Source organism: Monodon monoceros, unplaced genomic scaffold (assembly GCF_005190385.1).
Source record: "Monodon monoceros isolate NGI ecotype Baffin Bay Population unplaced genomic scaffold, NGI_Narwhal_1 Super_Scaffold_18, whole genome shotgun sequence".
Lineage (NCBI taxonomy): Eukaryota > Metazoa > Chordata > Mammalia > Artiodactyla > Monodontidae > Monodon > Monodon monoceros.
In genome coordinates this window covers 45,604,534-45,617,354 of record NW_021703774.1, presented here as the reverse complement: position 1 = coordinate 45,617,354, position 12,821 = coordinate 45,604,534, and the positions used below count along the sequence as shown (strand labels likewise).

The following is a 12,821-nucleotide window of genomic DNA, read 5'->3' as shown; positions in this document are numbered from 1 at the left end:
CCTCTAAATGGCTCCCCAGCTGCCAGGGCCTCCCCATGGGATGGGGCCTCAGGCAACTGCCCGGATTTGCCTGGATTCTTGAAAGAGCTTTGCTGAAATCTTGTACAGAATTTCTCCCCCGTTACTTTTTCCTTTCAAAGCAACTTGTGAAGTAGAGAGGAAAGTAAAAGTTAATTAAGCCACTTAATCCAGAACCGAAAAGAGGTTTCAAATTTCACCTGCAGGAAATTGTGCAGGGGTAGAGAGGAAAGGACTACACAGTATAATCTGCTTCCCTGAAACTATGCCTCCCCTCTTGGTTATCCCACAGCAGGTTAGCATCTATGCCCTTCACCTGGAATATTTATGTGTTTATCTATGTGTCTATTTAGGCAAATTGACTTATTAACAGTTGTTGTATGTCACTGTGTGTCAGGTGCTAGGCTGGGCACTTTACATGGATAATCTCACTTAATTCTCCCCAAACCCTATGAGATGGGTACTATTATAATGCCCATTTTAGAGATGGGAAAAACTGATGCTCGGAATATATTTTGTCGTGAGCTGTGTTGGAGCAGAACTAGAATCTTGAGTTTAACCCTGAAGGTTCTCTATTTCTCTCTCTCTTCAGAGACATATATGTACATGAAAATTTTTCATATGCAGACATCTTACCAGGTGGTAATACTTGGTACCAGGTGGTACCTGATACTTGGGGGCAGGGACTGTGTTGGTTATTTCTTTAAAAATCTCAGAATGCTATAGATAACATTCTATAGATTTTTGAAAAACAACCAAGGCCCAAAGGAGTTGAGTGATTTGCATGGGGTCACACAGTAAGTAATGAAAAAGTACTAGGTCTAGAATATCTGCCCTGAGAATCAAACTTTCAAAGGGCTATGGGTTTGGGAGCTAGCATTAGCTCTGGCTATCAGATGAATGAATTAATGAAAGAACAAAAATGAATGTACGTCTGAAGGGTGAGTAACTCATGAATTAGCTGGTTTAAGACCATCTCTGTCAGATCTGGTACAAAAGATGTCCAATGAGCTTCTGAATGGTATAAGTTTAACTTCCTAGTTCCCTCTATCCCAAGTCAATTGCCAGAAGGATCCTACTGACCTTTTGCTATTAACTTCTCCCCTCTTGACCCCTTTTCTCTTGTTAAGGGAATTCTAGGGTGGTATTTACCACCTCTTCAAAAGAATCAAAGGAAAACAAAACACACAATAATTTCAAAAGGGCAAAGTCTTTTAAAAAAAATTCCTCCTTCCCCCATCTTTCCCCACCAGCACACACCCTCCAAGCACTACATGGAGAAGGTATTCTATGACTCAGATTGCTTTTTTTCCCAGGGGCTTTCCAGGAGCAAGCCTGAGGAGGAGTGAGTATAAAAATACAGGACGAGATAAAGCTGGGGGTAGGTGAGAATTTTCTTTTTTTTAATTTAATTTTTTTTTTTTTTTTTTTTTTTTTTTTTTTGCGGTACGCGGGCCTCTCACTGTTGTGGCCTCTCCCGTTGCGGAGCACAGGCTCCGGACGTGCAGGCCCAGCGGCCATGGCTCACGGGCCCAGCCGCTCCGCGGCATGTGGGATCTTCCCGGACCAGGGCATGAACCCTCGTCCCCTGCATCGGCAGGCGGACTCTCAACCACTGCGCCACCAGGGAAGCCCTAATTTTTACTGGAGTAGAGCTGCTTTGAGAATTTTCTTCCATCATGATGTGAATGGGTTGCCCATTGCCCTCCTGTGTGAGGAGGGAAGTCTACAGGTCAAAGTCGAGTGGTCCCTTCCCATCCATCCCCACGCCAGCTGTGCACAGGCCATAACCTTGCTACTCACATCTGCCTCATTCCAGAGCCCTGGGATGCAGAAGGACTCCAGAAGGTCACTGCCACACAGCAGCAAGATCCGCAGCTCTGAGGAGGGGGAACAAAGTTAGAAAAGGGAGTGAGTGGAGGCCTGGGAAACATTCAAGTCTCAGCCTTCTTCCCCCGCTGAACACAGAAGTGTCCCATCCTTGGGGCTCCAGAGCCCAGTTCTTCCAGGCACCTCTGCTCACCCCTCCCCCAGGCTCATTTACAGACCACCCTCATTCCCTGCAGGACGAATGCAGCAGAGAGGGAGACTAACTGTCCTGGTTTGCTGGTACTGAGGGGTTTCCAGGATGGGTTTCCACGCTAAGCCAGGATGGCTGGTCACCCAAACAGAGACTGAGCCAGCTACATGCCTAGTGTGAGGTCTAAGGGTCTCTCCTTTGCTCCGTATCAAACCGAAGTGCCCGTGGAGTTTGGTTCCTCCGCTGCTGTGCATTATCTGGGGTTTGTCTTGTCACAAGCACCCGATGTGATGGGGGGCAGGGGACACCGAGTGCACCCTCAATTCATCAGCTAGCTCAGCTCATCGGACGTCCTCTCTTTACATGGCCAGTGTCCTCAGCAAAGGGCTTGAGAAGTGAGGCTGCCCCCCACTTTCCTGACTCCCAGGCGTACTTCTTGCTTGTCATTTGTTTTTCTTCCCTCATTAAGCTCACTCTGAATTACCCCAGTGAGGCCACTGTCATTTAAAACAGGCAGCAAACTGACTGGGGCATGAACACTGAGCAACAGGGGGAAAAAGAATCCTGGGATTCTCAGAACCACGTGGGGAGAGACTTCAACCTGGGCTGGGATTCAGGTGGCGCATCTGGTTCCCTGGCATCCCAGGCCCTTCCATCAAAAGGCTGTGGCTGTGGGTATCTTGCCTGAAACAGTGACACAGCCCCGCTCTGAGCCTTCCAGAGAACGCTTCCACCCTGGACCCTGAGGCCGAGAGATGGGCGGCAGCTCTGCCCGCCTCAGACCCTGTAGCTAGCTCAGGGACCTGACGAGGACTTTCAGGTGGTGAGCTCGCCCTGGCTGCAGGCTGAGTGGAAGGCTGCTGGGCTGGCGACAGTGAGAGCATCTCACGGTCCCAGGTCAGTGCAGCTCATACTCGGGGAGCCCCATGGAGCCCTGGGGTCTTAACTCTTAAATATTCCTGCAGCCTCCCCTCTCCCCTCTCCTCCACGTCACACTGTAGTCTCATGGTCTGTTTATGTCCAGGGACCTTAGTTGATCTTCATATCTCCAGGGCCTGGCAGAGCGACCTGTGCACAGTAGGTGCTCAGGATGTGTTGAATGAGTGAACAACAGACAGGCTGACCGCAGAGGCCATGTGGGCAGGCTGTCTAAGAGCCTTCTGGGCGCTCTGGGATGGCAGTCCGGGATGGTGATTGTGGCCTTGTCTCTTGCAGCATGGAGGCCCTGGTCAATGGTGCTTCCCTCTGTGTTAGGCCACCAGCCTTCAGATGGCTGAGAGGAGCCAGACGGGGCTCGTTCTGGGATCCCGTTGTTCCCTGTCTCCAGCTTGGAGCCACCCAGAATTTCAGGTCAGTTCTCTGTTGAAAGGCTGAAGCTCTGTAACTGTGGGCCTAAGAGTTCAGTTAGCTGGCAGTCTCCGGACGACATGCTGGTCCTCAGCTTCTTCTACATCAGTGATTCTCAAATGGGGGCGATTTTGTCTCCAGAATTTGGCAATGTCTGGAGACTTTTTTGGTTGTCAAGACCGGAGAGAGGGGTGTGCCACTGTGCTTAGAGGGCAGGAATGCCACTCAGCAGTCTCCACAGCACACAGCAGCCCGCATGACACAGGATTATCTGGTCCCCAGTGTCAACAGTGCCATGGTTGAGAAACCCTGCTCTACAGCCATGGAAATGAATCTCTTTTCTATTCCCAAGCCAGAGACTCACTTTCTCACTTGAAAATAATGTAGGATTATTTTTAAAGCCAGAGCAGATCAAGTTAAAGCGCGGGGTTTCCACCTTTGCTTGCAGCACTGGAACAGATGGATTTGTCACAGGCCAGAGGCCCTGGCAGGGCTTGGGATCCCACGTGTGGCCGCTGGAGGGCAGCAGTGGTTTCTCAGGTTTATCATCTGAGACTAAGGTACGTGTTTTCAGCCCCTAAGCCTTGGGTCTGGGGCAGGCCCCGGGAGCAGTCAGCTTGTTAAGAAAGTGGAAATGGAGCCATAGGTGCTAACTGAGCTAGGAGAAACGGCTTTTCCCTTCTCGTGAAGCGTGCAAGGGGATTTCAAAAAGGGGACGTGTGAGCCAGAGGGCCTCACAGCACAGTGGTCTAGAGGCCAGGCAAGCTCCCTTCCTGGGACCTCCTCTGGGTCCAACTTTCTTCCCCAGTTCAGGATCCAGCGAGCCAGAATCAGCACTCTCCTGCCACATTCTCCTCCCGGGAATCCGGGTTATGCAAAGCCCCAGGCCCTGCAGCCCCTTCCACTCCCCACTGCACACTGAGGCAGCTGCCACCTGTACCACACGAGGCCACAATCCATCCAGACAGCTGTAGCCACTCAGCTTTCCTTTCTCTGAAAGAGGAGTAAGATGGGGCTAAGACTAGCCCTGCGCCTCGCAAGGCTGCAGTGAGATGGTAAAGGTGGAGTGCTAGGAGCTAGGAGCGTGGCCGGGTAAACAAACACCCATTGCATTGCCTCTCGGTAGGAGGGGGAACTCCCCAGGGCGGGACAGCCTGATACACGGGCCCTGGGTGCTGGCAAGGTACAGAGATCCCAGCTGAAGCTGGGCCACAATGCATTCTTCCTGGAACAAGGTGTCGGAGGAAAATATACATTGGAATAGAGCTGAAAGTCTGAAGACTGCTCTGAGCTCGGCTGGGCCGGTCGAGAAGACTTCCTCCCCGGGAAGGTAGTTCCTGGCCAGGTGTGGAACCGCAGGGAAGGGGGAGTGCAGGGCTTTTGGGTGTTTGGGGCTGTGGAACCTGGGGTTGCATGCTTCTTCCTGCTGGCTTTGGGAAGCATCCAGAAAGGCAGGCGCCCTTTCCTGTGGTCCTCAGACAGCCATGTGCTGGTAAATAAAGCCTATTAAAACTTGATAAAAGAACTGGGAAGTGAGGAGTTTTGAGTACTTAATACTTGTTTTGAATACAATGTATTTAACTGTTACTTAATGTAATTTAATTTTTAGTATAGACTGCGTTTAACCACTGGTTGGTAAGATCCCTGAAAATTTTACACATGGCCCTAGCGAATAAATATGAGCCAACTCAGGTGCACCACTGCCTGGGATCAGGGGACAGGCCCCAGAGAAGTTCCTTGAAATGACATCACATCTGCTGGGCCTCCTGGGAGAACCCAGTGCCCAGATGCAGCCCTAAACCTCCACCTCTAGGAGGGGGTGCCTGGAGCATCTCTGCAGCTCGAGTGGAAGATTAAGCGTGTCAGCTGGACACCAGGCTGCCCCTCATCCTAGAATTTCAAGCATTCCAACTGTCACTGACCCTCCTTGTCACCTGGTAGCTGCATCAGCCCCAGCTCCACTCTTGCTGTCTGCCCTTCACCCGGCTTCAGATACTTGTGTCTCTAACTTATTCTGGAACCTTGGAAAGATCTGTTTCCTGGTTTGTTTCCTAGGGTTGCCCAGGACTCAGCTCACTTCTATGGGGGCTTAGCTCCTTCCCATCCTGACAGCTCCGTGTAACCACCCTCCACCTGCTCTGGCCCGGGGCCTTCACTGCCCTCACACACAGTCGGGGCCTTAGTCTCTACTCAAGGCTGCGGGGGAGGTCACAGGTGTGGCTTTCTGCCCCGTCTCTCCTCATCCTCCAAACGCCAGAATCCTCTGCTGAGGAAGGTAGGGGAGCTCTTCTGCCGCAGGCACAGCGCTCTGGGCAAGAGAAGAGTCTCTCTGGCTGGCAATGAACTCAACTTCCATGACTTCTGAATGAGGGAGAAGAGGCTCTGAAGGGAAAATTGCCAACTGATCCCATCCTACCTCCTGGAAACCTGCCTGAATCTAGTATGGAGATGTTAAAGGAGAGAGAACTAAGAATATGATCTTAGCTTGGGAACAATCAATTATCCCTCTAAGAGCAGACCCTGCTGCAAACACCGCCCAGGGTTTGCAAGGCTCTCCCCTCCCCCACTTTGCCCGTGGTGGAGGCCGGTGGCTCCAAATGTTCCCACTTGCCCAGCCCCACTCACCAATCTCCTCGTACCGCATCACTGTGCCCAGATTGGCATTCTCATCTAGGGAGGAAAGAGGAAATGCAGAAGCATCAGGGAACCAACTTCCGCGTACCTGATGCGCGTTCTGTACAAGAGACTCCGCAGAGGGAGAACCTGGGATGGGGTGATTGGGTGGGAGTAGGGACATCTGAGTAGCATAAATGGAGAGCACCATCCAGCTTAAAATGGAGAGGGAGCATCTCCTCAGGCTCCAGAGGCAGGATTCACTGTTCTGGGACTTTCAGTATTGGACAGCCTGGCTGGGTTGCCAATGACGGACACACACATGCTCATGCTGAGCGCCTTTTGTTTCCTTCTGTATTTAGGGGAGGCTGGCCACAAGAGCAACTTCCTTGAACCTAGGGTGACAGCTTGTAGTGTCACACGGAGGCGGCCCTCTCCCGTTCAGCGTTCTGGTTCAAAGAACAAGCAAAATTGAGTACGCTGAGATTTTTCACGTGGCAGAATGGAGAGCCCGGGAAAGAAGTGAAGGACAGAGGCTTTACCATGTGCTCTGAGTGTGCACGCCCACACGGGGCACACGGCGTGCAGAGCACCATGGAGACGCCATCCTGGCCCCCTGCCTCCTCAACCATCCCTCTTAGTTCCTATTCCAGGTTGGAAATTGGAAATCTGAAAAATGGCAGAAGTCAGCCCCAAAGAGTCAAAGGAATGGGGGCTAGACCTTCAGCTCCTCTGCAGAGCCGAATTTGGGGTTTGTAGGAGAAAGAGCCCCAGAGACAGCTGTTCTTATCTATGCTGAGTCCTTAGGGGAGCAGCAAAAAAATGGAGAAAATTAAGGAAAGGGCTTGTGTGTTCTTAGCCTCTCAGCAGGAGTGCTGACACTGCCAGAGCTGGGAGGACCTGAGGGAGGATGCTGGGCCTCTGAGAACTCTCAGGCGGATGGACACCTTCTCTAGAGGGAAGGACCAGAACAGCCCAAGGAGGGGAGAGGAGTGGAAAAGGTCTCCAGGATCCCTAAGCCAGGATGATCACGCCTCTGGGCTCCCATCACACCTTGGCCCTGCAGGCCTGGTAACATCCTCTCTTCTCTCCCAATTCTTGCTCTATAGATGCTCATCCTACAGCAGGTGCTGGGGCTTGTCTGGTGAATGAACAAAGGGAGGAGGGAAAGAAAAGAGGCGGGATTGGTAAAGAAGGTCCTTGCTCCCTTACCCACAAAGGTGAAGCGCTCCACTGGTGGGCGGACACAGCAGATCCGACTTAGGCTTTCTCCCACCTTTCCCAGGATCTTGGCTATGGGAGAGAGAGCAAGACAGACAGGGACAGACGGAGAGAACCACTCACAACTCACACTCGCGTCAGTCCCACATTTGGGCCACTGTAAACAGTGGGGCTGCACTGGAGGGGCAGGGGTTGGGTCATGGAGGCAGTAGGAGGGTGAAAAGAAAGAACAGAAATATGACAGCCCAAATTCCCTCTTCTCATTCCCAGTCCAAGGCACAAGCATTCTGAGCCCTAGATGGGAATCTATTTTCTGGTCGTGTTTATTACACTGTTGAAAAATTGGAAAATATGGAAGAGGAATATATATAAAAAGGAAAATAGAAAGCACCCATAATTCCACTGCTAGAGATAACCACCACTAAAGTATGCATATATTTTTAATTTTCTTCCATTTTTATTATGTGTATTAATGCAGATATGTCTACGTAACATAAATTGGATCACAGTCTACATTTAGAGGGCCTGTGCCCTGTCTGCATTTTTCGTTTTTTAATATCATGTGCATTTCTTCAGCCACCCCCAACACTAAACGGTAACACCCAAATCCACAGAGATTCAGCCTGTGGCGAAGAACTCATTTGGAGTAATTTCTGCTGGGCAAAGGCCTTCCTTCCCTTTCAGATGGTGTTTAGAATAATCAGACATCCTACTTTGGCTGAGAAGGATCTGGTTTTCAGTGATCTTTCTGAGCTCTAATCCAGAGAAGTTTTCTGAGCCCCCAGACGTAGCTATATGCAAACTATGAAATTCTGGCTCATCCTTGTGAATTACCCTATTTATGATAGACTGATAACCAAATAGATTATGGTCTCTAGGCTTGAAAAGTAATACCAGGATCTGTCTCTTGCAATTGGCCTGGAAGAAAATATTAGGGAGAACATGGACCTTGGAATCAGACAGTCCTGAATATGAATTCTGGCTCTTCCACTTTTGAGCTGTGTGACCTTAGGCAAATCACTCACCTTCTCTGAAGCTCAGTTTTCTCTTTGTAAATGGGAATATAATATCTATATCACAGAATTACCGCATTAAATGAGAACCCGTGTAAAGCACTGAGCACCGTGCAAGCATACAGTACTAGGTGCTGGGTGAATGTTGGGGGACCCCTGCTCTTTGTCAGTGAAGGGATGGCTAAGAGTGTGGGACTCTGGCTGCAGACTGTCTGGGTTGGACTCCTGGCCCTACTACTTCCTTACTGTGTGACCTTGGCAAGATCCTCAACCTCCTTAGAAAAGGCAGAGAAAAATGCTGCCTTTTGTCTTTAATTCCCACTTAAGGCAATCATATTTATATTAAAATGCACACCATCACCCCTGTCTCTCTCTGTCTCTGCTCCTGTCTCTATTATTGTGACTATTTCTCTCTGATGCCCTACATTAAGAGTTCTCAAAGTATGGTCCCTGGACCAGAGCATCAGCATTGACTTTTTAAAAATGCAAATTCTCTTCCTTCTTCCAGACCCACTGAATCAAATTCTGGGGCAGCGCGTAGCGATCTGGATTTTAACAAGCCCTCCAGGCGATTCCGAAGTTTGAGAGCCACTGCTCTACACCAATGTTCCCCTACCTGCAGTGGGCTTGGTGGGCACATTGCTGTTCTGGTAAATGGGCTGGGAGGTCTCATTTTGGGGCTGTCCAATCACAGGCGTCATGGAGGGTGTGTTGACATTGGAGAGGATGCAGCCAGTCACCCGCTGGGGGAAGGAAGAAGGGCAGAGTCAGTGTGGTTAGCCCAGGAGACTTATGAAAGCCTTTCCCAGTTATCTCCAAACGCTCATCTGCTTGTCCATCACGGTGAGGTGTCCTGGAACTGAGAACGAGGACTGGAGGTGGGTTCTAGACCCAGCCACACCGTGACCACACTAGGCTAGCAGGAGGTGAGAAATGCGTGGGATGTGTTGTTTCACAGACCTGGGGTCAAGTTTGAGCTCTGCCCCCTTCTGGCTGTGAGACCTTGGATAGTTACCTGCTCTGGAGCCTCAGCTCAAGAGCCTAACATAGAGAGGCAAAAGAGCCACCCTTCTGGGCTGCAGCAGGACTACACGAGCGAGCATACACAGAGCGCCTTTAGAGCATCTGGCTCCTGGCAGGAACTTTGTACATGCTGTGACCTTCTGTGGAACATGCATGCCTGCCCTCCCTGCCTGCTTCGTGGGGCTCAAATGAGGTCATGTCTGCAAAAGGGCTGTGCAAGCTTGGGAAAGGTCGTGCAAACACCAGGCGCTATCACCACCTGCCGCCTCTCCAGGCCAGAGACGCCAATGACAGGGCCAAGCTGGGGAGCAGTGCCAGGCGGAGCAGGGTGTGTTTGTGCTGCAGGAAGAGGGCGGCGTTCTGGGAACTCTTGCGCCTGCTCAGAGGGTGAATACACATTCCAGAGCCAATCGGAAATTCTATGTGTATTATCCTTTGTCCTGTGTTATCTGGCCTGCTGCTCCTCTCTAGTGCTACAGAAAACGCAGAGCTGATAACGCAGCATTCTTCACAGCTGACCCAGAAGCAACACCCCTTGCCCGCGGGGAGTGGAACTATTGGGCAACAGAGAAACAAAGGGTGAATTTTCAATCTGTTTAGCTTCAGAGGGCTGTTGCTTATTCAAGGTCCCTTCCCTGAAAGCCAGCTTCCCCTCAATCCCTGGCCCACCACCCTTTCTGGATTATTGAGTCCAGCTGCCAGAGGACACCAAGTCCCAGGACTGGGGTGACCCTCCAAAGGCATCTTCCACACACCACCGTGCAGGCAGAGCAGAACGTGAGTCCTTCCGAGCCCTGGAAGGGCAGGCGTTTGTCTTGTGGGGTGACCTGTCACTTCTGCAACGTTCCTGACAGGAGATGGTCACGACAGCAAGCAGCTGGGAGCCGGCTGAGGTTGGGGACCACAGGATCTTCTTAGCCTGCTTTGTGGGATTCTCTGTCCGGCTGCGGCTGGTGGAGTGGAAGGGACAGTCTGCCTCCTTTTTATTATGATTTCACATCCAGAAAAGAAAACGCCACATTCTCATTAAATAACCGGTCTGGTAGCTGAGGATTTTCTTCTTCTTGCCGCATGCATCATTTGTCCCATTCGACTTGCTCTATGCTGGAGAAGAAAAGTGCTGGCCACCTGCCCCACTCTGCCCTCCACAGGCTCCCACATTCTCAAAGCCTTGCATCACCTATTAAGCTCCATGTCCCTCTCTCCAACAGGTCCACTCTCCATGCCAGGAACACCGGCCTGATGCTGGGACCGGGGAGACTGGGAGTTAACGAGCAGCTCCAAGCTCCCACTCCAAGGCGGGGGGCCATCGGGACTGGCATTCTTTGCCGGCCTGTGAGCATCGCTGCAACAGCTGTGGGTCGTTGGCCAAGCATCTCGGGCCCAGACTCATGCTTCTGGGCCTGAGTAACAGAGGGAGGGCTCGGGAAGCCCAGACATTTAGACAGCAAAACAGCAGCCAGGCTTTCTGGCCGGTAGAGCCAGGGCTCAGGCATGTCCCTGATTCCTCCCTTCCATCATGCAGCCTGAGGCTCCTGGGTGAAGAGAAGGTGCACAGGCCCCCAGTGTGAAGCCACTGAGATTTAAAGGATGTCTGCGAATCTTAGCCTCTCCTGACGGGTACATCCTTATACAGTAAGATGGGATGTCTTTTATTACTGCTGTTGTTGAGACAAGCCCAGAGGAGCAAGTGAGGGCCACCCTACATCAGAGTCCTTCCAAAGGGACCAGGGAAGACTCGGAATGTGTGTGAAGGGTTCTGAAAGCAGAAAGAAAGGAGATGGGTTTTCTTCAATTCCATGGGGGAAAAGCTTATTAGATGAAGGAACAGCCAGCTAGTCCTCTCCACTTCTCTTGCTCTTGACTCCCTGGATGGTCTGGAGCCCCAGAATTCCACATCTGTTCAAACAAAGCACTGTGCACAGCAGGTGGAGAGCGGGGGCATTGGGGCTGCTGGCAGCTCCCCAAGGAGAAGATTCTGAAAGGCCCCTCTGACAGCAAACACAGATGCGATGGAGGCGCCCCCTGTGTCAGGACGATACCATTCTGATCCTTGTTTGGGGCTGGGGAGGGCTGTGCATCAGGGTCAGCGGAGGCAAGGAGGATGGATTGCGTCTCGTCTCGGTGGGTCAGGCTTCTTGCTATTGATGGCACCGCTTTTCACCCCCGCACGTTGGGAGTCGATGGGTTGCTATCGATCTGTGAAGGGTGCTTTCTGCACACGCTGACTGGTGCTGCTGGCTGGTGAGGAACCTGTGCTTACCTAGCAACCAGCTCCTCGTCACTGCACACGGCCACAAGCCCTAGGCAGCCATCTGTGTGGGCTAGGCAGTCACTGTGTGTCCTCAGATGCCCTGTTTCACCTCTCTGTGCTCCCTTTTACCCACAAATAAAACGGAGATGAGGGCTTCCCTGGTGGCGCACTGGTGGAGGGTCCGCCTGCCGATGCGGGGGACGCAGGTTTGTGCCCCGGTCTGGGAAGATCCCACATGCCTCGGAGCGGCTGGGCCCGTGAGCCATGGCCGCTGAGCCTGCGCGTCCGGAGCCTGTGCTCCGCAACGGGAGAGGCCACAATAGTGAGAGCCCCGTGTACCGCAAACAAAACAAAAAAAAAGAAAAACAGAGATGAGAACACTGTCTGCCCGTGGACTCCTGTGAGGAGGAATGAGTGTGCGTGACAGTACGATGCCTGCGGGTATGAAGTACGGCAGTCGCGGCAACCTACGCTGGGGTAAGAGGACCAATGGGTCCCCAGGGGGTGTGGCAGGAGGACCTGGCTGCTTGTAACTTCGCCCAGTGCCCTTCTCTCCTCCTTTCTTTGCTCGCTTCTCCTTCTCTCCTCACTTTCTGAAGCTTTCCAGCTGTGGTCTCCTGAATCCCACCTTGAACTTACTGCCAGAAGATGAAAACTGCCCCAAGTCATATCGAGGAGGGGGACAAGGCAGGAAGCAGCCTCTGGCGCTGGTCTGGGTCCCTAATTCACTGCCCTCCGTGGTGCTGCTCAGAGCCTGGTCTCCCCCACCGCTGGCGGAGAAGCAGGAAACAACAGGTCAGTAGGCCAGCAGCATCCTTTCCCTGGCCTGCCCGGCTTCCGTGGTCCACCCAACCCTAAGCCTGGCCCAGCTTACCTTCATGAGGTCCCGATGGTGTTCGAGGACGCTGCAGGTTGTCTGCCAGGTGTCCTGATAGCACTCCCACGGGTCCACCCTGACAACAGGAAAGATGTTTCCCTTGGTTTCCATTCTCACACTCTTTGCTTATTGGTTCCTTCCAATGACATGGCTCAAAAAGCTTAGCAGACCTGGTCATACCAAGTACTTAGACCTCGAATCAGGTAAAACATGGGCTTGAAACACCTTCCTGAGCCTCAGTTTCCCCACTGTAAAATGAGAGGAGTTTGACACAGGCTTACATGAACAGTTGCTGGTACTGGTCTGGCCAGGTTTAGTATCAGCACCAGACCTTCCCAACTGGGGGGCTTTGGGAAAGTTATATGATTTTTTGGTGCTCACTTTCCCATCTGTAAAATGGGAATAACAATAATAACAATAATAACTCTCTTGCGG

The 12,821-nt window shown here is 51.8% G+C and overlaps 1 protein-coding gene across 6 annotated transcripts in view; it reads right to left on the bottom strand.

Moving 5' to 3' along the window:
- NMNAT2 (nicotinamide nucleotide adenylyltransferase 2) overlaps positions 1–12,821 on the bottom strand; it is a 200,787-nt gene that overhangs the window by 24,393 nt on the left and 163,573 nt on the right. For 4 of the 6 annotated variants that reach the window (XM_029227327.1, XM_029227329.1, XM_029227328.1 and 1 more), the window contains 5 exons: positions 12,384–12,462; positions 8,849–8,975; positions 7,211–7,291; positions 6,011–6,055; positions 1,822–1,898 (listed from right to left, as the gene is read on the bottom strand). In XM_029227327.1, coding sequence (XP_029083160.1) covers positions 1,822–1,898; positions 6,011–6,055; positions 7,211–7,291; positions 8,849–8,975; positions 12,384–12,462 — 409 coding nt within the window. Of the gene's footprint in view, positions 1–1,574; positions 1,899–6,010; positions 6,056–7,210; positions 7,292–8,848; positions 8,976–12,383; positions 12,463–12,821 lie in introns of those variants that run through there. The other 2 variants (XM_029227332.1, XM_029227331.1) reach the window with 2 other exon arrangements.